This window comes from Anolis carolinensis, chromosome 1 (assembly GCF_035594765.1).
Source record: "Anolis carolinensis isolate JA03-04 chromosome 1, rAnoCar3.1.pri, whole genome shotgun sequence".
Lineage (NCBI taxonomy): Eukaryota > Metazoa > Chordata > Lepidosauria > Squamata > Dactyloidae > Anolis > Anolis carolinensis.
The window spans coordinates 201,184,700-201,210,775 of record NC_085841.1 but is presented as its reverse complement, the minus strand read 5'-3'; the positions used below and the strand labels follow the sequence as shown (position 1 = coordinate 201,210,775).

At 42.3% G+C, this 26,076-nt stretch overlaps 1 protein-coding gene across 1 annotated transcript in view; it reads right to left on the bottom strand.

Annotated features, from left to right (window-relative positions):
- Positions 1 to 274: 274 nt before the first annotated feature.
- LOC134294081 (uncharacterized) overlaps positions 275 to 26,076 on the bottom strand; it is a 183,698-nt gene continuing 157,896 nt past the window's right edge. The window contains exons 3-4 of the mRNA XM_062963951.1: positions 20,051 to 20,113; positions 275 to 10,445 (exon numbers count right to left, since the gene is read on the bottom strand). Coding sequence (XP_062820021.1) covers positions 6,400 to 8,679 — 2,280 coding nt within the window. The 5' untranslated portion in view covers positions 8,680 to 10,445; positions 20,051 to 20,113 and the 3' untranslated portion in view covers positions 275 to 6,399. The remainder of the gene's footprint in view (positions 10,446 to 20,050; positions 20,114 to 26,076) is intronic.

Sequence of the window (26,076 nt, the reverse complement as noted above, 5' to 3'; positions counted from 1 at the left end):
GCTACAAGTATATCTGGCCTTTAGAAAACCTAACACACCATGTAATAAGGAAGACAGAAGGATAGAGAAAAAGAAAGGGGTAGCCTTTCCTGGATCCACCTACTAATCATACCATTTCCACCAAAAACTAGGGCTCCTTCCACACTGAACTATTGTGGATTATCTGCCTTGATATTCAGGATTATATGGCTGTGGAAGGGCCCTGGAATGTAGTCCGCGCCTGATTTTGAGGGCTTGTTAAATATGTACCTATTATACTTCCCAATCGAAGAGGGCACTCTAAGTGGTTTATTCACACAAATGTACAAGGCATGTCTACTCAGAAACAGCTCCTTTCAAGGCAATGGATTATCCAGCAACACATATTTATAAGTTCTCAACCACAGACTTGACAGCTTTTTTTAAAAAAAAGACCTGGCATTTCCCAATCTGTTGACCTCTACACAACACTACACTAAACTACAAGTCCCATTACACTTTAACACAGCAATTCCATGATGGTGCAAGCTGAAAGTGACACTACTCCAAAACATATTGAATGAGGGGTTTGGAGCAGGTTGAAGGAGAATGTTAAGAAATATTAGCAATGACAGTGATGGGTCCTTCGATGATAGATAGATAATGTAAGGTCTATCAAGAACTGTCAGAAGTAACAGCTATTAGTCATAGTAAAGTATATCTCCTGATAGGAAAGAGGATATATATCAGGAGGTGATTTTTGCTTCCATGATTATTCTGAAAGAGCCTATGAGGCTGGTGTAGCAATTACAGTATTCAACTAGGACATAGGAGTCTGTGGAATCAGCCCTTGTGTAAATCCCATCAATTCAATGTGTACACTAATTAGAACTAACAATGAGAGTCATGCCATTAGTAAATTAAAATAAATAAATAAATAAAATATTTATCTAGGTGGACCGAGATCTGACTCTCAAGCGACAGTTCTCTATCATACTTATGAAAGCAGCGCTGTATCTGGAGCACAGTGACTTTGTTTCTGGAAAGCGCTGCAGAGTTGGCCGATCACGCTGTAGACGCTGATAGGAACACCTTCTCTGTGTCATAGAAATTGCCAAGCACAGATGCCGTTTTGAGAGTTTTGATGGCAGCTTCTCCTTCTGTGCCAGCAAGAGCCAAGTGTGTGTGTGGGCATGGGCACATTTAGCTTTCAACTCTAAACTGGAGTTGCAAAGGAGGTTAATAGAAAAGATACTACCTTTTATTATTAATATCACAAATATTATAATTATACAGTAATAAAATACTATATCGTAGATATTAGTAAATGGAATACTTGTATAGACAGAATGAGATATCTTGGATACTGGACTCAAACCTAAACATAACATTCATTTACCTTATGCACATAACCTGAAGCCAGTTTTATACACAATATTTTAAATGATTTTGTGCATGAAGCAAAGTGTGTGCACAATGAGCCATCAGAAAGGAAAGGTGTTGCTATCTCAGCAAAACCATGGGAACAATTTTGGATTTTGGAGTGTTCCAAATGTTGAATTTCCAGATAAGAGATACTTACCTTGTAGTATAGTATAGTATAGTATAGTATAGTATAGTATAGTATAGTATAGTAGGCTTATATTTCCTGCTGTAATATGTGAGTTATGCTATTGAAATATTTAGCTTTTAGAAAATACTGTAATTAGTCCTGAGAGCTAAACAAAAGTCAGGATGGCAAAATCTGGCAGCCTACACACTATGACATATGCTTGTCCCCTACCCAGCTCAATGTGGTCTGTTATTTTTTTCAAGGACATCAGCAAATGCTAGGTTTAAACAATATCAGTGTATTCAGAGACAGAGAAATGCCTTTTGTTCCCCCGTGACATGTTGTTTCAAAAAGTGCCTTTCTTTTATTTTCATTTCCCCAGAATTGCCTGTATTTCATTTTGAGTCATTTGAATGGAATGTATTTCATTCTTTTCATTCTGCTTAATTTCTGTCTGATATCAGGAGGAAATCCAGCTACTGTTTTGTTTTGCTGTATATGCCAATGAGTGTAACTCCCACCTCCACCCTGAGCAAGCCTATTTACAAAAACTGGAAAGAAGAACCCTAGATCCTATCTGGGAAAATATGAGTTGAATGTCATTTCCTCGTCCAATTCAAAATTGATGAAATCATTGTTACTTTTATAATGTGTGCTGCTGCTGTTATCGCTGTTGTTACTATTCATCTAACATACCCAACCAAGAATCTCAGGATTCCATAGCATTAAGCCATGTCAAATTAGTATCAAACTACAGTAGAGTGTCAGGCTCACTTCAAAGGACCAGTCTGAACGCAGATCAAAGATAGCTGCTCTCAAATCCAATCTTTATTGAAGAATACATGACTTTGGGAAAAGTCGAGAATGACCTAATGTTTACATATAATCATTTTTATCACCTCTGATGCAACGTAACACCACACGCAAATATCATCATCAAACCCCACCCCTTGTATCACATTTCTACTATTCCCACACACTATACCAATTATAATTGTTTATACTTTCAACCCCGAGTTCCCAGGCTCATTTTATCTTCTTCTGCCAGGTGTTTCCAGGATTATTTATGTTATGACTCCAAGTCCAGGGCTTGGAAATTCAGCCCTGGGACTTGGTTCCATGACATGGCGCCCTCTTTTTCTTCGTCCTCCTCTTCGGCTCTTCTTTCATCACAATCCTGAAATAAATCAAACAATAACTCTATGTGTCCATTTTGTCCAAAGTACCCATATACTTTTTCAGTAAGCTGCGATGGAATACTGGGTGTATTTTCCCTAAACTTTTTGGCAATGCCAACTGGAAAGTCACTTCGTTGATAACCCCGTGTATTCTGAATGGTCCAATATATTTGGGGCCCAATTTTCTCGAAGGTAGCCCCAATTTGATGTTTTGGGTACTTAACCACACTAAATCTCCTTTCTCCAATTTATCGCCTTCCACCCTTTTTCTGTCTGCGAATGTTTTATACTTTTTGTGTGTTTCCTTTAAGGATGCAGTCACTTGACTCCAGCATTCTAGCATTTGAGTTTTCCATTTCCCTGCCCCTGTTTCTTCATTCTCTGTCCATTTTGGCAACTGGGGCAGAGGCTGTATTTCATACCCGTAAACTACTTCAAAGGGAGTCTTATTTGTTGCTGAATGTATAGTCGAATTAAAAGCTAGTTCTGCGAAAGCCAGCCACTTAGACCAGTCAGTTTGTCTCATGTTAGAGTACATTCGAAGGAACTGCCCAAGTGTCTGTTGAGTATGTTCTACTGCCCCGTTTGTCATGGGGTGAAAAGCAGAACTTAGACTCCTTTCTGCTCCTAGCATTTCCAAGAATTTTTCCCAAAATTTTGCTGTGAATTGAACCCCTCTGTCACTGACCACTCTACTGGGACATCCATGAAGTTTGTAAATATGGTTTATGTATAATTCAGCTAGTTTTTCTGCCGATGGTAATTTTGTCAGTGCTATAAAGTGGGCCTGTTTAGAAAACAGGTCTAATACTGTCTAAATATAACGATGTCCTTTGCTAACCGGCAGTTCCCCCACAAAGTCCATAGCTACACATTCCCAAGGCCTGGTAGGTTCTGCTACTGTTTGTAATAATCCCATTGGCTTTCCTCCTCTCGATTTATTTCTGGCACAATCATCACATTGAACAACATGATTCTTTATGTCCTTCCTCATTCCTGGCCACCAACAATGTTTTGCTATTGCCTTTGTTGTTTTTGTAATTCCTGTATGACCAGCGCTCTGGTTATTGTGAAAACGATGCAAAATCTTAATCCTTAATATTGCTGGGATATACAGTTTCTTGTTCACAAACCAAAATCCCCCCTTCTGCTCCCCCTTTTCTGCGTTGGATGCGATCCACTGATCTCCTTCGTATGACTGTTTCAGTTCTTTTCCCCAACCACTTTCCCCGTCGAATTCAATAATAGCAGTGTTCTCTCTTTGGGTTTGCGCTCTTGTCCTGACAGCTAAGCCCCATTGTTTATCAGAGAATATTGTTCCCTCTTTTGCTGTGGTTATGCCTTCGTGTTGAGGCATGCGTGAAAGAGCATCAGCCAAGACATTCTGTTTCCCTTGGAAAAACTTTAATTGGAAATCGAACCTGCTGAAGTATTGTGCCCATCTAATTTGTTTGGGGGACAATTTTCGAGGAGATTTTAAATACTGGAGGTTCTTATGGTCAGACCAAATTTCAAATGGGATTCCGCTCCCTTCGAGGAAGTGTCGCCAGCATTCTAAGGCTTTTAATATGGCTAATGCCTCTTTTTCCCATATGGGCCAACATTTTTCAGTTTCACTGAACTTCCGGGACAAATATCCACAAGGTTTTAAGTTCCCATTTTGATCCTTTTGCAATAGTACTGCCCCGTATGCACAGTCTGAAGCATCGCAATGGATTATGAAAGGGCTCCGGATATCGGGGTGTTATAGGACGGGTTCTTCTGTGAAGCATCCTTTTAGGGTTTCGAATGCCTTTTGGCATTCTGGCGTCCAACTCAGTTTGGCGCCAGGAGCTTTCACTTTTGCTGTCTCCCCTTTCCCTTTTGTCTTTAAAAGTTCAGTAAGGGGTGCGGTTATTTGCGCAAAGCCTTTTATGAACGATCTATAAAAATTTGCAAACCCCAGAAATGATTGCAATTGCCTCCTTGTTTGGGGTACTCCCCATTCTTTTACGTCTGATACTTTAGACGGGTCCATAGCTAACCCTTCTGGAGAAATCCGATACCCCAGAAAGTCAATTTGAGTTTTATTAAATTCACATTTGGACAGTTTTGCATACAGCTTTGCTTCCCTTAGTCTCTGCAAAACTTCCCGGACCAATTCCACGTGCTTTTCTTTATCTTCGCTCACGATCAATATATCATCAAGGAATATGAATACCCCTCGGTACAACAATGGGTGCAGTATTTCATTTATAAGCTGCATAAAGCAACTGCCGCCATTTTTTAACCCAAATGGCAAAATTTTATATTCAAAATGGCCGAATGCGCAGGAAAATGCAGTTTTCCAAGTATCCTCAGGTTTGATTCTTAATTTATGATATGCTTCAATTAAATCAAGTTTAGTAAATATGCTCCCTTTCTTCAATACGGTAATTAAATCCTTTACTAAGGGCATAGGGTATTTATTGTCCTTAGTAATTGCATTTAAATTTCAATAGTCAATGCACAATCTTAGGGAGTTGTCTTTCTTTCTCTTAAATAACACTGGGGCTCTGAGAGGAGAATTGGATGGCTTAATGAAGCCTCGCGCCAGGTTCTTATCAATATATTTCCTCAATTCCTCCTTCTCCTGAACAGACATGGGATACACTTTTGGTTTTGGTAAGTTTGCTCCTGGGGTTATGTTATGATTGAGCCTCATGGCTCTGCTTCTGGCAGACGTGGACGTAAGACTCCTCGAGAGTCAGATACTCTCGAGGAGCGAGAAAGAAAGAGGCTGCGAGATATCTTTGCAGAACCATCTGACGAAGAGTCTTTTAAGGGGTTCACGGAGAGAATGGAGGAAGAGCTGGTTAGCTCGGAAGAGGATGAGATGGATTGGACTCGGGTAAGGGAGGAGTTGGGTGCCACTGGCAATAATGGGATGGAAGATGAATGGGGACCTTCAGGATTAGACCCATGGACAAGCTGGAGGGATGGGACGGGATCCACAGCTGGGGATGCTGTGGGGCGTAGTCAGAGGTGTTCCAGCTCTGATGAGGAAAGTGATGAGGAAACGCCCGGGTTAAGGAGGGCAGCTGATAGTGATGAGGATTTGTAACTGGCATAAAATGTGGCTTGGGAGCAATTGCAAATTGCGTTGGGCAAGGTAATCTGGACGAACGCTTGGGATCTGTGTGGGACGCTTTCCTGAAGACTGGTGTGTTTTCGTGTGCTGATACGTAAGTTGTTTTGGAATTTGGGTTCAGACGGCGGGAGGAATTGTGTGGGCTTTTGTTTGTGCAAAACCTCTGCTTAATCTCAATAGCTTTGACCTTCCGTCGTCTTCTTGACGGACGCCATCTGCTACTCTGGATTTACGGACTGAAAACTGACTACGGGCTCGCTTTCTCCTATTGGACTTGGAAAACTGCAAACGTCTGATTCTGCCTCTCGACCTTCGGAACGAATTGGGACTACGCTACTGCTTCAATCCTTGGCTGTTGAGTTTGTATTGGAAATTTGCCTTGCTGTGTGAAGGAGTGACTCCTAGTTACTCAAAACATAGTGCTGGCAGCAGAGAGTTATCTGCTGCCAATTAGTTGCATTCTTTTGAACTCTCTGTTTCCCAGCTTCTGTTTGTTTTTCCCCAGGCTGAAGCAAGCTGTTTTGATTTTACCCGGATTAAACTCCGGTTTAATCCGGTTTATCTTTTGAACGTTTTTTCTTGCCCCTTTTTGTTTTTAAAGGCTAAGTTGCCTTGCCCTTGTCTTTTACGGGCATTTTGAGTTCTGTAAATCCAATAAACTCTGTTATCTTTGATCTTGTGGCGTTCTGTCCTTGACAGGTTATTTCAATTTCTACTTCTATATTCCTCTTGGGAGGTAATTTACTTGCCTCTTTCTGATTGAAAACATCCACAAAGTCTCTGTATTCAGGTGGCAATAGCTGTGGGTCTATTTCACCTGCTTCATCTTCCTCGTCCTCTTCTCCTGCTATTTTGCTTATCTCCCATTGCGTCTGTTGTTCTTTAAATGCTAGGCTCTTTCCTCTCCAATCTACTTCGGGATTTGCCTGTTCGAGCCATGGGATCCCTAGTATTACGTGGTATGTGGCAATAGGGGCTATCACAAAGGATATTCTTCCTTCCCATTTGCCTATTTTACATGGGACCCCCCGTATTTCCTTTGTAGATACTTCCCCAGCAGCAACTGATCCATCTAGCTGCGAAAATGCAATCGGGGAGTCAAGCAACGTCTGCTGGCATTTCAGCGCTCCTGCTAGTTCCGGAGTTATAATGTTCCTAGAACAACCGCAATCCACGAATGCCCTGCAGGTGGCCCGATTCTCTAGCCCCGATAGGCAGATTGGCACTACTAGCATGCGTTTGTCTCGACTCACCAGCCTTTCCGAAGATTCTGGGGCTCGCACCTCCTCCTCCGCTCGCCTCCCGGTTGCTGGCTTGGGCTTTGAGGGTTTTGGCGGCTCCCCCTTCCGGGCCCAACATTCTGCTGCTCGATGGCCCGTCTTCCCACATACAAAGCATCCCGGCTTGGGTTTGTTGTCATCTCCTTTGAAGGGGATCCCCGGCCTCCCTCCGGGCCTTTCCTGCTTCCTCGTTTCTCCTCGCCCTCTCGCCACCGGTCTTTGCTGGCCGCCGCCGCCCCTGAAACGCTTTACTTGGGCCAGGGTGGATTCGACGCGCCCCGCTAGTTGTATCCAGCCCTGGAGTGTTTCTGGGTCATCTCTGTGCGCTGCCCAACTAAAAACCTCGGGGCGTAGTCCCTCTTTAAATATCTCCACTTTGGTCACTTCGGACCACTCTGGTACCCTTTCCGCGAGATGGAGGAATTCCTCTGCGTACTCGGGCACCGTTTTGTCCCTTTGCTTTATTCCTTTGAGCTGGTCTCGAGCCCTCAATTGCTCTAGCCGGTCTCTGAACCGGTTTTCCAGTGCGGCGAGGAAGCGGGGCACTGACCTCAGGCATGGGTCGCGTCTGGCATGTAGTTGCACATACCAGCTGGCCGCTCCTCTCTTTAGTGTGTTGCCGATGGCCCGAACCATGCTTGCTTCGGAGGGGAATGTGTGTGCATTGTCTTCCATATATCCTCTGATGCTAATGAGGAAAAAGTTCAGTTCAGATGATTCCCCTCCGTATTCCAGTTTGAGATCTTCCCTCCTTTGCATCCATTCTGTGGCCCGTTGATGCTGTCTGGGAGGCATGGGGAAGGGTTGCATCGGGTTTCCTTGGACGGCCCCTTTGAACACGCCGCGCCCCACTCCGGCGGTCGTTCTGCGCGGCTCCCGAAATTCTGCCGCTGCTGTTGGCCCTTCCACCCATCCGAATGCGGGCCTCGCTGTAGCTGCCGCACCTCGCCTTCCCTCGTCGTACGGCACATCCTCCTCCTCTTCCTGAATCTCCGGCTCCTCTCCGCCTTCGTCCGCTAATCCACTGGACCCGATCCCTGGCCCCAGTGGTCTTTCCACCCCGACGCCCATTCGGGGGGTTGGAAGTTCTGTTGGAGTTGGCGGCCTCAGAGTTCCCAGAGCTTGCTGGCGCTCCACTTCGCGCGCCATTCTGTCTCGGAACTCCAATTCCTGCCAGTATTCCTCATCCCCCTCGCCCCTCGCCTCCACGGGGCTCTGCGTTGAGGCGCGCTGGCCCCTCTGGCTCCAATCTCCTTCTTTACTTGGCTCTCTCTCGGCGCCATATCGGGTGGGCTCCTTTTGGAGATTCTCTTCCAATAGTGGCACCAACCTCCCCACGGTTTCCGACAGCCTGGATAAATTAGTTTCCAGGATGGATAACCGCAGGGCCACGGTCTCCGGCATGCTTCCTCCAGATCCCCAACTGGTTTCTGCAGCCGCAGAAACGCCTCTTCCTCCTCTGGGAATCCTCTGGGTCACGCCGTTCGGCCTGGGGTACCCCGTAGAGGAAGCTATGGCTTGCAGCGTCTCTTCCCCCAACGGCCGGGCCCCTGGCAAAGGCCTCCCTGCTCCATTTGGGCTTTGATCTCCTTCTTCATTCATTATCACTTCACTGCGAATCCGCAGGAGGGTGAGAACGGGATTCTCGACTTAAATGTCAGGCTCACTTCAAAGGACCAGTCTGAACGCAGATCAAAGATAGCTGCTCTCAAATCCAATCTTTATTGAAGAATACATGACTTTGGGAAAAGTCGAGAATGACCTAATGTTTACATATAATCATTTTTATCACCTCTGATGCAACGTAACACCACACGCAAATATCATCATCAAACCCCACCCCTTGTATCACATTTCTACTATTCCCACACACTATACCAATTATAATTGTTTATACTTTCAACCCCGAGTTCCCAGGCTCATTTTATCTTCTTCTGCCAGGTGTTTCCAGGATTATTTATGTTATGACTCCAAGTCCAGGGCTTGGAAATTCAGCCCTGGGACTTGGTTCCATGACAGTAGAGTCTCGCTTATCCAAAATAAACGGGCCGGCAGAATGTTGGATAAGCGAATATGTTGGATAATAAGGAGAGATTAAGAAAAAGCCTATTAAACATTAAATTAGGTTATGATTTTACAAATTAAGCACCAAAACATCATGTTATACAACAAATTTGACAGAAAAGGTAATTCAATACGCAGTAATGCTATGTAGTAATTACTGTATTTACAAATTTAGCACCAAAATATCATGATGTATTGAAAACACTGACTACAAAAATGCGTTGGATAATCTAGAACGTTGGCTAAGTGAGTGTTGGATAAGTGAGACTCTACTGTACATTATTCTATAGAGTAGATACACTCCCAGAGCACCCTTGAACTGGAGTGGGAATTCATCTCCATCTTCTTCCACTGATCCCCTGCTCATATGATTCATAGGAAAAATTGCCAGTCATTGGGAACCACAGAAACTCCAAACCCAGGTCGCTCAGTTTAACTGGATTATAGCACAGCCAGCCTGTTCTCATCTAATTCTCTGTTGAGAAAAACAAAATATGATTCATATACAGAAAAGCATATGTTCAGAGACAACAGGGTGCTATCAAATTGCATCAATAACTAAAATGGAACATAATCTTTCCCACCCTAGCATGTCAGGGGGGGGAAAAAGATCCATCATAACTTACTCCCCTTTGGGCATATTTTGTCTTTACAAACAGCTGCTAATTTTCCAGCAGAGGTTATGAAAAAGAGAAGAACGTGATTTATTGTAATTTAAAATTGAAATTATTTCCTCCTTGTGGTAGATTGGAATCCTTTTTTAAAAGGAAGCTATTTGTGCATCCTTTATGTCTCGCCTTCTCCTTTTCACTTCTTTCCTGAACTTGTTTACTCTGGGGATGGCTAAGAGGCACGTTACAGTATTTATTTTAACCAGTCAAATGAATGATTCCTAAAAATACCTCATGGATAGTGCTACAAGAATTGCTTGTAGAGGCCATCTCTAATTAGAGATCAAAACATTACTTCAAGACATTTCATCAAAAATGTAAATAGCTATTGGTAATAGTCCAGTGGCTTTGCTTTGTTTTGTCTTTAATTAGCTGCATGCATACTCTCCTTGAAGTTAGAAGACGGTGTGGTCTCCAGCCTCAGATTTCACATCCTCCCCCTTAGCTCCATGCTGCTGTTCTCTTTGAACTGGCTTCCCGGACGGGTAGGCGTGGGGAGTTATCCAGTGGTCGAAATGTTACATTTGCATTTATTCTTCTTTTCTGCTAATAGACTGTGAAGTTTCAAAGATGAAAGTGGCAATCACTGAAGTTAGAAGTGTGGGAACAAAGGCCTCCACATTCTGGAAGACTCTAAGGATGGAATGAAAAGCAACATGTTAAATTGAGCTCAGTTATTCTAGATAGTAATTTCTGAGAAAGTTTGTTCTTCCCTCTCTTTCGCCTGTTGTTGAAATGTAGATAAAATCTCTAGCAGAAGTGGAAAGGATATTCATAAAAATTCAAATCCCAGATGATAGAAGGGTTCATAAGTGCAGGGAAAACATTAGCAATGAGAAAAGGAAATTTATTTATTTATTTATTACAATATTTATATCCCGCCCTTCTCACCCAACAGGGGACTCAGGGTAGCTTACAATAAAACACATACAGTAGAGTCTCACTTATCCAAGCTAAACGGGCCGGCAGAAGTTTGGATAAGCGAATATCTTGGATAACAAGGAGGGATTAAGGAAAAGCCTATTAAACATCAAATTAGGTTATGATTTTACAAATTAAGCACCAAAACTTTATGTTATACAACAAATTTTACAGAAAAGTAGTTCAATACGCAGTAATGTTATGTTGTAATTACTGTATTTACAAATTTAGGACCAAAATATCACGATATATTGGAAACATTGACTACAAAAACGGCTTGGATTATCCAGAGGCTTGGATAAGCGAGGCTTGGATTAGTGAGACTCTACTGTATATAAAAATTATACAGTGCAATATAAATCAGTTAAAAAATTGTTAACTTACATCAGTATTCATAATCTTGGATGAATGAGAATCTTCACAGTTCAGAACAGTTCAACACACTTGTGTTACTTCTTTGGGCAGAAAACAGAATTTGTCTGCATAGAAATATAATTTTCTACATGGAAACCAAATTTCTTGCATAGCAAATATGGTTTTCTGCACCAAAAGCAACATTACTTCACAGAAAATGTTGTTTTAGCACCAAAAATGAATTTCACAAAATAAATTACAAGTTGTGAATGGTCTGCAAAAACTGTGCAGTTTTTAAGTGCATTCATATACCAGGGGGGAAGTAGTTGAAATATTAATTCTTACTTACAAGAAATGAATGTGTGAAGATGTGTATTCCCACTCCCTACCCACACTTGCTGTTTCCCAGTCTGGATCCAGTGGATACAATGTTAGGAAGGAATAAAGGTAAGGTAAAGGTTTCCCCTGATGTTAAGTCCAGTCATGTCTGACTCTGGGGGTTGGTGCTCATCTCCATTTCTAAGCCGAAGAGCCGGCGTTGTCCGTAGATACCTCCAAGGTCGTGTGGCCGGCATGACTGCAGGGAGCGCCGTTACCTTCCCGCTGGAGCGGTACCTATTGATCTACACACATTGGCATGTTTTCAAACTGCTAGGTTGGCAGAAGCTGGAGCTAAAAGCGGGTGCTCCGCTCCCGGGATTTGAACCTGGGACCTTTTGGTATGCAAGTTCAGCAGCTCAATGCTTTAACACACTTCGCCACCAGGGCTCTAGGAATGAATAAGGAAAGCATATATCTGTTTGTGGCCCACAATATGGGGTTGGGGTCCTCCCTGGTAAAGATATGCTAACCTCCATTCTAATCCTTATATGTGTTGGTGGAAATCCAATAGACCTATTTTTCATTAGGAAAGGGGGAAAGTCCGGTCAGTTATCCTAAAAATATCATGCCATGCATGGAAATGCATCTTCTTATAGATGCAATAGGTCTACTGTAGTAGTTCTCAAACTCTGCTCTTCCAGATTTTTGAGACAACAGTTTCCAGAATTCCTGAGTTTTGGCCGTGGAAGCTGGGTCTTCTGGTAATTGAAATCCAAAACATCTGGGGACCCACAGGTTGAGAACCATTGGCCTTGTGTACTTAAACTTAGCAGCTGAGTTTCAGCTAAAATTTCCATAGGAAAGCTGCTTAACCCTTCACCTACTTATCTTCATTCTAGATCAGTGATTCTCAACCCAGGTGTTTTGGTCTACAACTCCCAGATATCCCAGCCAGTTTACCAGCTGTTAGGATTTCTGGGAGTTGAAGGCCAAAAACATCTGGGGACCCACAGGTTGAGAACCACTGTTCTAGATCATCCTTATCCCCAGCAACTTCTCAATTCTCAGGAAACTATGGATAACTCTGCAATTGGCTGTAACACTTAGATTCAGTCTCAAATCTGCAGTGGTGGATCAAAAGTGGAGAAGAGCTCAGTCTTGCATTTCTTTGTTTCCTTCTACTGTTTATCACCAATGATAGCTTATGCATGCTGTAAACAAACAAATGAACTAGAATTAATTCTGGGCAGTTACCACTCCAGCCATGAGACAGGCCAATCCCACTGCCTCATGGTGGAAGCAAAGTATGAGTGCCATCAGATGACTGAAGACTGATTTCAGTCATCAGCATTTCATTTTGTTCTTGAAGACAGAAAGATTGCCAGGCACCAAAGTGTCCGGAGCTACCTTTGTAGCATACCCTGCAACATTTCATAGATGAAAACTTGTCAAGATGGCAAAAAGCATTAATGAAGTACACACAAGCTAGTTTGCTTTTGTCTGAGTCTACTGGGAAGAGCAGAATTTCATCAATTTCTCTCTTCTCTACACACTGATTTAATTCATTTCAAACTCTATTTGCCTTTTCAACAATGTTACCAACAATGGAAGTAGGCTAAGGACAAAGGAGAAAAATGGAAGGACAGAGAAACTGGACATTTGAAAAGCAACTGGAAAGTGGCACTACAGATGAATGAATATGACATTTAGGGGCTAAGTCCCCCACGACCTTCTGGCAAACAAACTAGTAAAATGTGGGCTAGACAAAACTACGGTTAGGTGGATCTGTAATTGGCTAAGCGAACGAACCCAAAGGGTGCTCACCAATGCGTCGTCTTCATCATGGAAAGAAGTGACAAGTGGAGTGCCGCAGGGCTCCGTCCTGGGCCCGGTTCTGTTCAACATCTTTATTAACGACTTAGACGAAGGGTTAGAAGGCACGATCATCAAGTTTGCAGACGACACAAAACTGGGAGGGATAGCTAACACTCCAGAAGACAGGAGCAGAATTCAAAACGATCTTGACAGACTAGAGAGATGGGCCAAAACTAACAAAATGAAGTTCAACAGGGACAAATGCAAGATACTTCACTTCGGCAGAAAAAATGGAAATCAAAGATACAGAATGGGGGACGCCTGGCTTGACAGCAGTGTGTGCGAAAAAGACCTTGGAGTCCTCGTGGACAACAAGTTAAACATGAGCCAACAATGTGATGCGGCTGCTAAAAAAGCCAATGGGATTCTGGCCTGCATCAATAGGGGAATAGAGTCTAGATCCAGGGAAGTTATGCTCCCCCTCTATTCTGCCTTGGTCAGACCACACCTGGAATACTGTGTCCAATTTTGGGCACCACAGTTGAAGGGAGATGTTGACAAGCTGGAAAGCGTCCAGAGGAGGGCGACTAAAATGATTAAGGGTCTGGAGAACAAGCCCTATGAGGAGCGGCTTAAAGAGCTTGGCATGTTTAGCTTGCAGAAGAGAAGGCTGAGAGGAGACATGATAGCCATGTACAAATACGTGAAGGGAAGTCATAGGGAGGAGGGAGCAAGATTGTTTTCTGCTGCCCTGCAGACTAGGACACGGAACAATGGCTTCAAACTACAGGAAAGGAGATTCCACCTGAACATCAGGAAGAACTTCCTCACTGTGAGAGCTGTTCGACAGTGGAACTCTCTCCCCGGGGCTGTGGTGGAGGCTCCTTCTTTGGAGGCTTTTAAGCAGAGGCTGGATGGCCATCTGTCGGGGGTGCTTTGAATGCGATTTCCTGCTTCTTAGCAGGGGGTTGGACTAGATGGCCCATGTGGTCTCTTCCAACTCTACTATTCTATGATTCTATGATTCTATGATTCTAAGCTATATAGTTTTCAATTCAGTACAACCCCAGGCCTTGATTTTATGAGGAAAATGGCTACAATTCTAGATATGTAAAGAGAAAAATGGAGCTAAGCTCACAAAGTTCTCTTCACACACACATGCATTCACAGCAGCCAAAAATAAGTATAACAGCATCTATTCCTGACTCCAGTCGAGATTCAAGCTTTATGGCAGATTACGAGCTGCTATGATGATTAGATAAGATGGCTCTGCTTCAGACACCCAAATAGAAATGGTGTCTATCATTTGCTCATTTATCCTGGTGAAAAAATATAGCAGTGATGTGTAGAAGTGATATTCCCCTACTCCCAACCACCAAATGTTTCTCCCCAGCTTTAAACAATGAAATCAAAACTCCTGGAGTTAAGAGCTAAAATGATTCAATTGTACCCACTATACCAGCCTTGCACATAGTAGACTATTGATCCTCATGTCGTACTATATTTACAGTCTAGTGTGATCAATATGCTATTTCTGATCCAGTCGTTTGTACAATTCTATAGTAAGGATATTTTATAGGGAGATTATCCAGCACATGACAGACTTATAAAAATTTCACTGTGAAATACACTGCCAGCAAAGTGGGTGAAGTAGAAATACCAAGTTTTGGCCTATTATAAATGGGACAAATTACAGCAGGCACTATTACTGTGCTGGGAAGACTACAGATAGATTGTGAAACACAATTTCTAACTTATTATAGCTTTCCAACCACAACAATGAGAGTGCACATAAGCAGAGGCAAAAGGAAACAGTGAACAATGGAATTAGATGGGAATTTACCAGTTGCCAAAATGGGGCCAAACTTGAAGTCCCTGACACCTTTGGAAATTAGTGCAGGAAGAAGCAAAAAATATATAATGTTCTCACAGCATGATGTAGTCTAGGGTTTCATTCCCTGCTCAGGCACTGAAATCCACTTGGTGACCTTGAGCAAGTCACACTTTTTCTGCCTCAGAGGAAGGCAAGGCAACCCTCCTCTGAACAAGTATTGTCAAGGAAACCCTGTGATAGGGTTCCCTAATGGTTGCAAAGGTCAGAAATAACTTGAAAGCACAGAACAACATCAAAGATCCACCAGCTTTACAAGTGGTATAAATATACTACCAATGTAAATGTGAAAGCAGCACGGAAAGAAGAAAAAAGGCAAGAAGGACAGTGCTGGGAGAAGAAAGCTTTTTCGCTTGTGGGATTCAAAAAGCCAAAGCTTTATGGGGAAGCTAATTTGACTAATCACCCATTTCAAGGACAAGTAATTTTTCAAATCGTCTTTCCTAAACTATCTTGAGGTCCTTCCACATAGCCATATAACCCAGAATATCAAGGCAAAATAACCCACAATATCTGTTTTGAACTGGGTTATCTGAGTCCACACTGCCTTATATCTCAGTTCAAAGCAGATAGTGTGGAATTTTATTCAGCTATGTGGAAGGGGCTTTGGTTCCATAGATACCAAGAAATGAAGATTCTGATGCCCCTTCTACACGATCATATTATCCAGATTATCAAATCAGATAATCCACATTATCAGCTTTGAACTGGATTATATGAATTTTAACTGCCATATAATCCAGTTCAAAGCAGAGATTCTGGATTTTATGTGGCAGTGTAGGAGTGTCCTAAGAGAAGGGAGATATTGACAAGCTGGAATGCGTCCAGAGGAGGGCAACTAAAATGATCAAAGGTCTGGAGAACAAGCCCTATGAGGAGCGGTTTAAAGAACTGGGCATGTTTAGCCTGCAGAAGAGAAGGCTAAGAGGAGACATGATAGCCATGTACAAATATGTGAGGGGAAGTCATAGGGAGGAGGGAGCAAGCTTGTTTTCTGCTGCCCTGCAGACTAGGACACGGAACAACGGCTTCAAACTACAGGAAAGGAGATTCCACCTGAACATCAGGAAGAATTCCCTCACTGTGAGAGCTGTTTGGCAGTGGAACTCCCTCTCCCGGACTGTGGTGGAGGCTCCTTCTTTGGAGGCTTTTAAACAGAGGCTGGATGGCCATCTGTCGGGGGTGCTTTGAATGCGATTTCCTGCTTCTTGGCAGGGGGTTGGACTGGATGGCCCATGAGATCTCTTCCAACTCTACTATTCTATGATTCTATGATTCTAAGGGTAGCATGGAGAAATTCTTCTCTCACTACTATCACCTTCCAGCAAAAAATTAAGAAAATGAAACTATTGTGTTACCTTAGTATTTTACAATGTTTTACAGAGTGCCTTTTAAGTATTAAAAACGTGCTTTTCTCATAAATATGGTTTTCTCCAAAGTGCTTTGAAATAACCTGTATAGAAACCAACAAGGTACAATGTCTCCATAAGAGGTATTCCAGTTGTTCATTATAGTTTGCAAATGTGAACCATAGCTCTTGGGTCCACAAATCGGAGAAGTGATGAAGTGGTGTACTATAACCCTGGTATAGGCTGGGATAGATCTAAAGCTGAATCTACACTGCTCTATATCCCCGGATCTGATCCAGATTATCTGCTTGTCCCAGATTATTTGCCAGTAGGAATTTATATAATCCAGTTCAAAGCAGATCACTTTGCCCTTTACTCGGAAGCCTACAGATTAGATTGGGTAAGAGATTGGATTAATTTAAGCAATAAGAAAATGTTGACCCTGGAAGGACATGATTTGCGAGTCAGTTGGCATGCGTACCTGTGGTACAACAAAGCACCAATCGAAAAAAAATCGACAACCATTTTATCCGTTCGGCCTTACTCAAGATCTGGAATAAATATAAACAGAGAATCTATAATAAAAAACCCCCTCTGGGTCTCCTCTATGGAGGCGCGCCAGAGAAAAGAACTGGGTTGGAACACGTGGCCTACGTATAGAGATATACTAGAAAAAGAAGGAAGGGAAATAAAATTAAAATCACAGGAAGAATTAAAATTAAAATATGGTAATCTAACCTGGCTCCAGTATTATCAATTAAAATAAAGTTTCAATAAAGATAAGATTCAGGGATTTGAGGATAAGGTAACGCCTTGGGATGTAATATTAGACAAGGGAAAGAGGAAAATTGCAAGAATATATAAATTTCTATTGGAATGGAGCACTGAGAAGGAACAAATAAAGGAGTGCATGACAAATTGGGCAAGAGATCTAGGAAGAACTATATTATTAGAAGAATGGGAACTTTTATAGGGGTAAAATTAAATTACACATATGCCTATGAATTGAAAGAAAATTGGTGGAAAATGTTATATCGGTGGCATCTGACCCCAAAAAGGATATCAAAATTTACCAAAGGCAAGAAAATTAAATGCTGGAAATGTGGAAGAGGTGAAGGATCATACCTACACATGTGGTGGTCTTGTGAGTAGGTAAAACCGTACTGGAGGGAAATCCATGATAAATGTCTAAAAAAATCTTAAAGATAAAAATACCACTACTCCCAGAATTCTTTCTATTGGGCATGACAAATAACCAATGGGGAAAGAATGAAGACAAAATCTTTACACACTTAACAACAGCTGCCAGATTAGTTCTTGCAAGATTATGGAAACAGAAATTAATACCAAAAGTGGAAGAATGGATAAAAAGAATATGGGATATAATGAATATGGACTACCTAACGTTCTTGCTATCAACAACGCAAAATAAGTCCCAGTAAGCACCCAGCCATGCCGAAGGGAGCCCTTGGCCAAAGCGGGCTTCCCAGGAAGAGACAGAAAGACCTTTCAGTTCCGGACAGCCTACATCTGACAACTTTCCCTGCATCTATTCCTTGGATTCGGAGTGCTCCATCTTCCCAGATCTAACATGTGTCTTATTTCCTGCTTTCAAAGTGCCTTGTAAGAAGCCCTCCTCTGAGCTAGGCTTGCAGCAACAGCTGTATCACTGGTTGCTGTGAGTTTTCTGGACTGTACGGCCATGTTCCAGAACATTTTCTCCTGACATTTCACCCACATCTATGGCAGGCATCCTCAGAGGTTGTGAGGTCTGTTGGAAACTAGGCAATTGGGATTTATATATCTGTGGAAAGTCCAAAGTGGGAGACAGAACACTTGTCTGTTTGAGACAGGCATGAATGTTTCAATTGGCCACCTTGATTAGCATTGAATAGTTTTTCAGCTTCAAGGGTCTGGCTGCTTCCTGCCTCGGGAAATCATTTGTTGGGATGTGTTATCTGTTTGGAATTCCTCTGTTTTCTGAGTGTTCTTTATTTACTGTCCTGTTTTTAAAATACTGGTAGCCAGATTTTGTTCATTTTCATGTTTCTTACTTTTTGTTGAAATTGTCCATATGCTTGTGGATGTCAATAGCTTCTCTGTGTAGTCTGACATGGTAGTTGTCAGAAATCAGGCTACCCGTATTTAAAAACTACAAGTATTAAAAATTCTAAAATCAGTAGATAAAGAACAACACTCAAAAACACAGGAATTCCAGACATGAAACAATCAGGGTCAGCTAATCACCTCCTAACACAGGATTCCCCCAGGCAAAAAGCAGCCAGACCTTGAAGCTGCAAGGCTATTAAATTTTTATAATGCATTTATGAATGTCTGATGTAAGTTAATTTTTTTAACTGATTTATAGTGTATTGTACAATTTTTATATATGTGTTTTATTGTAAGCTGCCCTGAGTCCCCTGTTGGGTGAGAAGGGCGGGATATAAATATTGTAATAAATAAATAAATAAATAAATAAATAAATAAATAAAATGCTAATCAAGGTGGCCAATTGCAACATTCACACCTGCCTCAAGGAGACAAGCATTCTTTCTCCCACCTTGGACTTTCCACAGATATATAAACCCCAATTCCCTAGTTTCCAACAGATCTCACAACCTCTGAAGAAGCCTGCCATACATGCAGGCAAAATGTCAGGAGAAAATGTTTCTGAAACATGGACATACAGCCCAGAAAACTCACAGCAGCCCAGTGATTCTGGACATGAAAGCCTTTGACAACACTATTTTGGAGTCTGGAAAAAATACACTGTATTGTCGAAGGCTTTCATGGCTGGAGTCACTGGATTGCTGTAGGTTTTTCGGGCTGTATGGCCATGTTCCAGAGGCATTCTCTCCTGACATTTTGCCCACATCTATGGTAGGCATCCTCATAGGTTGAGGTCTGTTGGAGGCTGTTGGAGCAGCCCTAAAACCTACAGCAATCCAAAAAATATACTGCTTTCTCAAAATGTTAGTTGTCCCCCCCCCCCCATTAGTGTTTCTTTGTATTTACTCTTTTATTTTTCTGTAATTGGTTTGGGGGGGGGGGCAAAATACTGTTTTCTTACACTTGAAAATCACCTAGGGTCAGCCCTGCCTGCAATTCCCATAATTCTTCACAACTGAACACATTTTCAAACCTGGAACTTTGGAGAAATGAACAAACGGATCATATACATTTCTACTCACCTCTTCAAGTAACACGCAAAAAGTGAGTGATGACATAAACCTTTGGAGCAAGACACGACTTGGGGAGGAGGAGAAGCAAATCCTTCCATTTCCCTTGTGTTTTCAGCCAGTGAGGGGACTGAAGCAATTGCACCAGTTGAACCATTTATCATCTGCTCCTGTCAGCCATTGATGGCTTCAAAGGCCCACCTTCCCATTATTTTAGAGACCTTTGTTCTTTTAAGGAACACTTTCATTCTCCTTCTTTAACAGGGACTTACAGCAAGAATGAATATTGCAGCTGTGAAGAAACTTGATGTCTCCTGGGTGAACTCTCCTGGGAGAGTCCAGAAATTAGAACTTAACAGGAAGAGTATATTGCTACCTAAGGCCAATGTTGTAACCAATACTGTGTACCTGAATGTTGCCAGTCCAATAAAGGAAGAGATGCAATGAAGTTTTTCTTCGATTTCCAGAGCACTGTAAGCATAAGTGAGAGATGGAGAGACGGACATTTATTATGGATAATATTTTTATTTTTCCAAATCCATTTTCCTAAAATGGATTTTTGTAAAAAAGTATCATATACTTATAAATTCATTGATTGCAGTATTATTTTTTTCCAGAGTTCACAGACATCTATATCTTATTATGAATCTTTCTAAACAACAATGCAGTAGACAGTCTGAGTTTATAAAATAAGAGTGCCCTTTGGGTAAAAATGTCATTTGATAGGACATTTGGCAATAAATCTCATTTCTTCCTCATGATAATATTTTCCCAGCTTCCTCAAAATATTGTATCAAGATGTCAGAACTATATTACGATTTGGAAAAAAAAGTTTTTCAGCTTTCCCATTATTCATCTTACTGTATTTCACCAAAAAAGTATGCCATCGAATCAAAAACTGGATTGACATTGCCCTATACCACAGGATCTGATCCCAGATTATCTGTTTTGAACTGGATTATATGAGTGCTAGTTAATCCAGGTTATCAAAACAGAAAATTCATGTTATCTGATTTGAACTCGATTATTTTAGTCTACATTGCCATATAACAGATAATATGCTGTGTCGAAGGGACCTGAGTCTACACTGCCCAATAATCTGGGAAAGAAGATAATCTATGGTCAGACCCTGGTATATAGGGCAGTGTAGATCCAGACCAAGATTTTTTAAAATTATTTTTAAAAAAGAATTTTCTTATATATATTTTTTTAGAATTTCCTCTTCCTTGTTCTTCCTCTGAAGTAAGTACACCCCGCTATTTTAGGGGTCCCCAAAATCCTCAATCAATTCTAAGATGAAGCCCATTTTGGGGGGCCCTAAAATGTGTGTGGGGGGAGTGTGTCTTAGGTCCGGCAACATCTGGTATATTATTGCCATTGTATGGGTTGACAGATATTGCTGTAGTTGTTATTAAGCATTATGTATTCCGCGCCCTAGGAGCCCCGGTGGCGAAGTGCGTTAAAGCGCTGAGCTGCTGAACTTGCAGACCGAAAGGTCCCAGGTTCAAATCCCGGGAGCGACTTGAGCGCCCACTGTTAGCTCCAGCTCCTGCCAACCTTTGCAGTTCGAAAACATGCAAATGTGAGTAGATCAATAGGTACAGCTTTGGCAGGAAGGTAATGGTGCTCCATGCAGTCATGCCGGCCACATGACCTTGGAGGACAACGCCGGCTCTTTGGCTTAGAAATGGAGATGAGCACCAACCCCCAGAGTCAGACATGACTGGACTTAACGTCAGAGGAAACCTTTACCTTTTTATTCAGTGCCCACTACTGCTATTCACAGTTTTTCATTCAAATGCACACACACACACACACACACACAGTATTATCCTATTTGGAAATTAAGAAAGAAAGCTAAATGAGTTGTTGCTAGATCAAGGTGAAGTGAGTGGATTATTCATTTTCCCTTGCTTAGCCTACCTACTTCTAGTGAGATGGTGGATGCAGAACAAAGTGGGTCAACCTGAGAGCCACACTGAATGAAAAAGAAGGATAACTATAAATTCATACATAGACACACCTCTCCATTCTTTGCAATTTTAGACCTCATTGCAAAGTAAAATATCCCATCTCTGATACCTTTCGCATGCTGGTTCCAGTGGGTCACATAACATAACACTCGGTCTGTTTCATAGGTAACCTGTAGGAATCAATAGGCAAAGGATCTGCAGACAGTACCTTATCTCTAATTTCTCTATGCGCATCAGACACAGTTTTTGTTGTGTGATAGTACACCCGTCTGCAAGTCATCTGCAGCTTGTCAGCTCTGTCAATGATGTGTCTTTTGAGTGCTGTCTTCTCATGCTGTTCGAATCTCCTTTTTCTAATCAGCTGACGTACACTTACAGTGCTAGTCAGAGAAAGACTCTGAGTAAAGCCATACATTTTCCCACTATCTCATTTTGGTTTCCTTTTTATTATTACTTTAAAGTTTAGCTCTGTGCAGCTCCATGGGAACAAAAAGCTGTTTTTATATTTTCTGTTTAACATATAGCTGTGCAAGGTCCCCCCATCAATAATAATAATAATAATAATAATAATAATAATAATAATAATAATCATCATCATCATCATCATCATCATCATCACCATCATCATCATCATCATCAGAAACTCCTCAAAGCACAGCAGACAAAGAATCAGTACAAGAAAACCGCACTATAAACTAGAGCTGACAGCTGGCACAACAAAACACTGCATGGAAAGTTCCTCGACAAAATTGAAGGGAAAGCTGATAAGGAGAAAATGAGCACGCAAAGATACTGTGGGGCTTCCGAATCCAGACTGACAAAGTTCTGGAACACAACACACCAGACATCACAATTGTGGAAAGGAAAAAGGTTTGGATCATTGATGTTGCCATCCCAGGTGACAGTTGCATTGATGAAAAACAACAGGAAAAACTCAGCTACTATCAGGACCTCAAGATTGAACTTCAAAGACTCTGGCAGAAACCAGTGCAGTTGGTCCCGATGGTGATGGGTACACTGGATGCCGTGCCCAAAGATCTCAGCCGGCATTTGGAAACAATAGACATTAACAAAATTACGATCTGCCAGCTGCAAAAGGCCACCCTACTGGGATCTGCACGCATCATCCGAAAATACATCACACAGTCCTAGACACTTGGGAAGTGTTCGACTTGTGATTTTGTGATATGAAATCCAGCATATCTATCTTGTTTGCTGTGTCATAACTGATGTAGGACAGGGCTTCTTAAGTTATTTCAACTTGCAACCCCTTTTTCATCCATGAGATATGTTAGGGAAGGTAGGGAAGACACATGTGTGTCTCCCTTTAATCCTGTTTTACTGTTTACATATTTGTATATTTTAAATTGTATGCTGATGCTTTTGTGTTAAGCCACTTTGAGTCTCCTGTTGGAGACATAAAGCAGGGCATAAATAAATATAACAACAACAACAACAACAACAACAACAACAGCAACAACATGTGCAGGGAACAACATAAAAGTCAGGAAGACACTATCCCATTTGGAGCCCCAATTTAAAAGCTGTAATGTAGGGGAGCATTGGACAGATTGGAGGAGTCATCTTTCTGCCATGTGATAAGTCAAAGATGCATTATTTTATTCGATATGGGAAAGAGAGATCTGGGTGTGATTGGATGAGTATGTATTCAATCCTCATTGAGCCTTCAAAAGCCATGGTTGGCGTACTTAAAATGTGTTTATCATGGTGTGTGTGATAACACCATAAATCTATTAAGTCTTGCAAATTGCAGCAAGTTCTGCTCTACTAGTTGAGCTGCAGTTCTTTCCTGGAGCTGAGCCCACCAAAACTGGATAATGTGTACCTTTGTCTCTGATCTGGAAATAATCTAAGACTGAAAATGCAGAAGCAGGCTCTCAGATCTGGCAACATTAACTGATATTGATTGTTGTGTTTAACCACAAGTCATCAAGTTGACTTTGACCTATAGCAGCCCCTATGAACAAGAGACTTCCAATTCCCCCTTTCATCAACAGCTCTACTCAGCTATTGCAGACTCAGGCTGGATTTACATAACCCTATATCAGGCATGGGCAAAAAAAATTGCCTTGGGGCCACATTGCGGGCCTGTCCGGGAGGGAGTGGGATTCTTTGTATGCTGGGTGGGCATGGCCCCGTGATGAGTAGGGCCCGGGAGAGGGTGGGGCCAAGAGGAGGCAGGGCAGGGACTGGATCATCCTCAGGTTGTCCTCACAGCATAAGGACAGGGCTACTTGCCCCATCTTTGTACCAGGAGGAAGGTGGGACACTTGATGACTGCCCCAATCCTCCCTACCCAATCCTCGGGCTGTCCTCTTGGCATTATGCCAGGAGAAAGGTGAGACAGGTGGCATCAGAGAGTGCTCCGGAGGGCTCTCACCCACCACAGCCTTCCTTGAGCAGTCCTTCCAGCATAAGGATGGGGCCGCTTGCACAATCATAATGCTGCAAGGAGGGCGAGACACGACTGCTGTGTCCTTATGCCAAAAGAACAGGGTAAATGAGGAGGGCCTGAGGTAAGCATTCTGGGGGCCGCATCCAGCCCCGAGGCCTTAGTTTGCCCATGCCTGCCCTATATCCTAGGATCTGATCCCAGATTATCTTCTTATCTCAGATTATTTGGCAGTGTAGAATGAGGCCCCTTCTATACTGCCATATAATCCATATTATAAAAGCAGATAATCCACATTATTGTAATTGGCTAAGCAAACGAACCCAAAGGGTGCGTCGTCTTCACCTTTGAAAGAAGTCACGAGTGGAGTGCCGCAGGGCTCCATCCTGGGCCCGGTTCTGTTCAATATCTTTATTAATGACTTAGATGAAGGGTTAGAAGGCACGATCATCAAGTTTGCAGATGACACCAAACTGGGAGGGATAGCTAACACTCTAGAAGACAGGAGCAGAATTCAAAACGATCTTAACAGACTAGAGAGATGGGCCTAAACTAACAAAATGAAGTTCAACAGGGACAAATGCAAGATACTTCATTTCGGCAGAAAAAATGGAATGCAAAGATACAGAATGGGGGACACCTGGCTCGACAGCAGTAAGTGTGAAAAAGATCTTGGAGTCCTCGTGGACAACAAGTTAAACATGAGCCAGCAATGTGATGTGGCTGCTAAAAAAGCCAATGGGATTCTGGCCTGCATCAATAGGGGAATAGCGTCTAGATCCAGGGAAGTCATGCTCCCTCTCTATTCTGCCTTGGTCAGACCACACCTGGAATACTGTGTCCAATTCTGGGCACCACAGTTGACAAGCTAGAATGTGTCCAGAGGAGGGCAACTAAAATGATCAAAGGTCTAGAGAACAAGCCCTATGAGGAGTGGCTTAAAGGACTGGGCATGTTTAGCCTGCAGAAGAGAAGGCTAAGAGGAGACATGATAGCCATGTACAAATATGTGAGGGGAAGTCATAGGGAGGAGGAAGCAAGCTTGTTTTCTGCTGCCCTGCAGACTAGGACACGGAACAATGGCTTCAAACTACAGGAAAGGAGATTCCACCTGAAAATCAGGAAGAACTTCCTCACTGTGAGGGCTGTTCGGCAGTGGAACTCTCTGCCCCGAAGTGTGGTGGAGGCTCCTTCTTTGGAGGCTTTTAAACAGAGGTTGGATGGCCATCTGTCGGGGGTGCTTTGAATGCGATTTCCTGCTTCTTGGCAGGGGGTTGGACTGGATGGTCCTTGATGTCTCTTCCAACTCTACTATTCTATGATTCTATGAACTGGATCATATGAGTCACACTGCCATATAATTCAGTTCAAAGCAGATAATCTGGATTTTGCATGGCAGTGTAGCTGGGGCCTCAGACTGAATCTATATATCCCAGGATCTGATTCCAGATTAACTGCTTTGAACTGGACTATATAGAGTCTACACTGCCATATAATCTGGGATAAACACATACTCTGGCATCAGTACCTGGGATATAGGACAGATCCAGCCTCAGAGCCATAATTTGCTTGATTGAGTCTATATACCTGGAATCCAGTTTTTCCCTTTTCCTACTGCCTTGTTCCTTACTTGTTCCTTATTATCTTTTTTGTAGAGTCACATTTTCTTATGACATTTCAAAGTACAGCCATCTCATTTAAGCCATGTCATTTAAGGTTTGATGTGTGCTACGACTCATTGATTTGATTTTCTTTGCAGTCACTGATATCCATAGAATTCTTCTCCAGCACGACATTTCAAATGAGTTGATTACTTCCTATCAACATTCTTCTCTGACCAACTTTCTGAACTGTACATAGAAACCGTAAATACAATGGCAAGGCAAGCCTAACTTTGGGATTCAGTAGAGGACTGAAACAGACAGCCATTGGAAAAGGTTTGCTCTTCCTTGAAAAAATGAATCCTTGATGTCAAAAGAGTTGGAAGGAGGTTTGGAAGGGGGTTATAACCCACTGTTTTAGATCTGTAGTGTTTGTTTTTTTTTTTG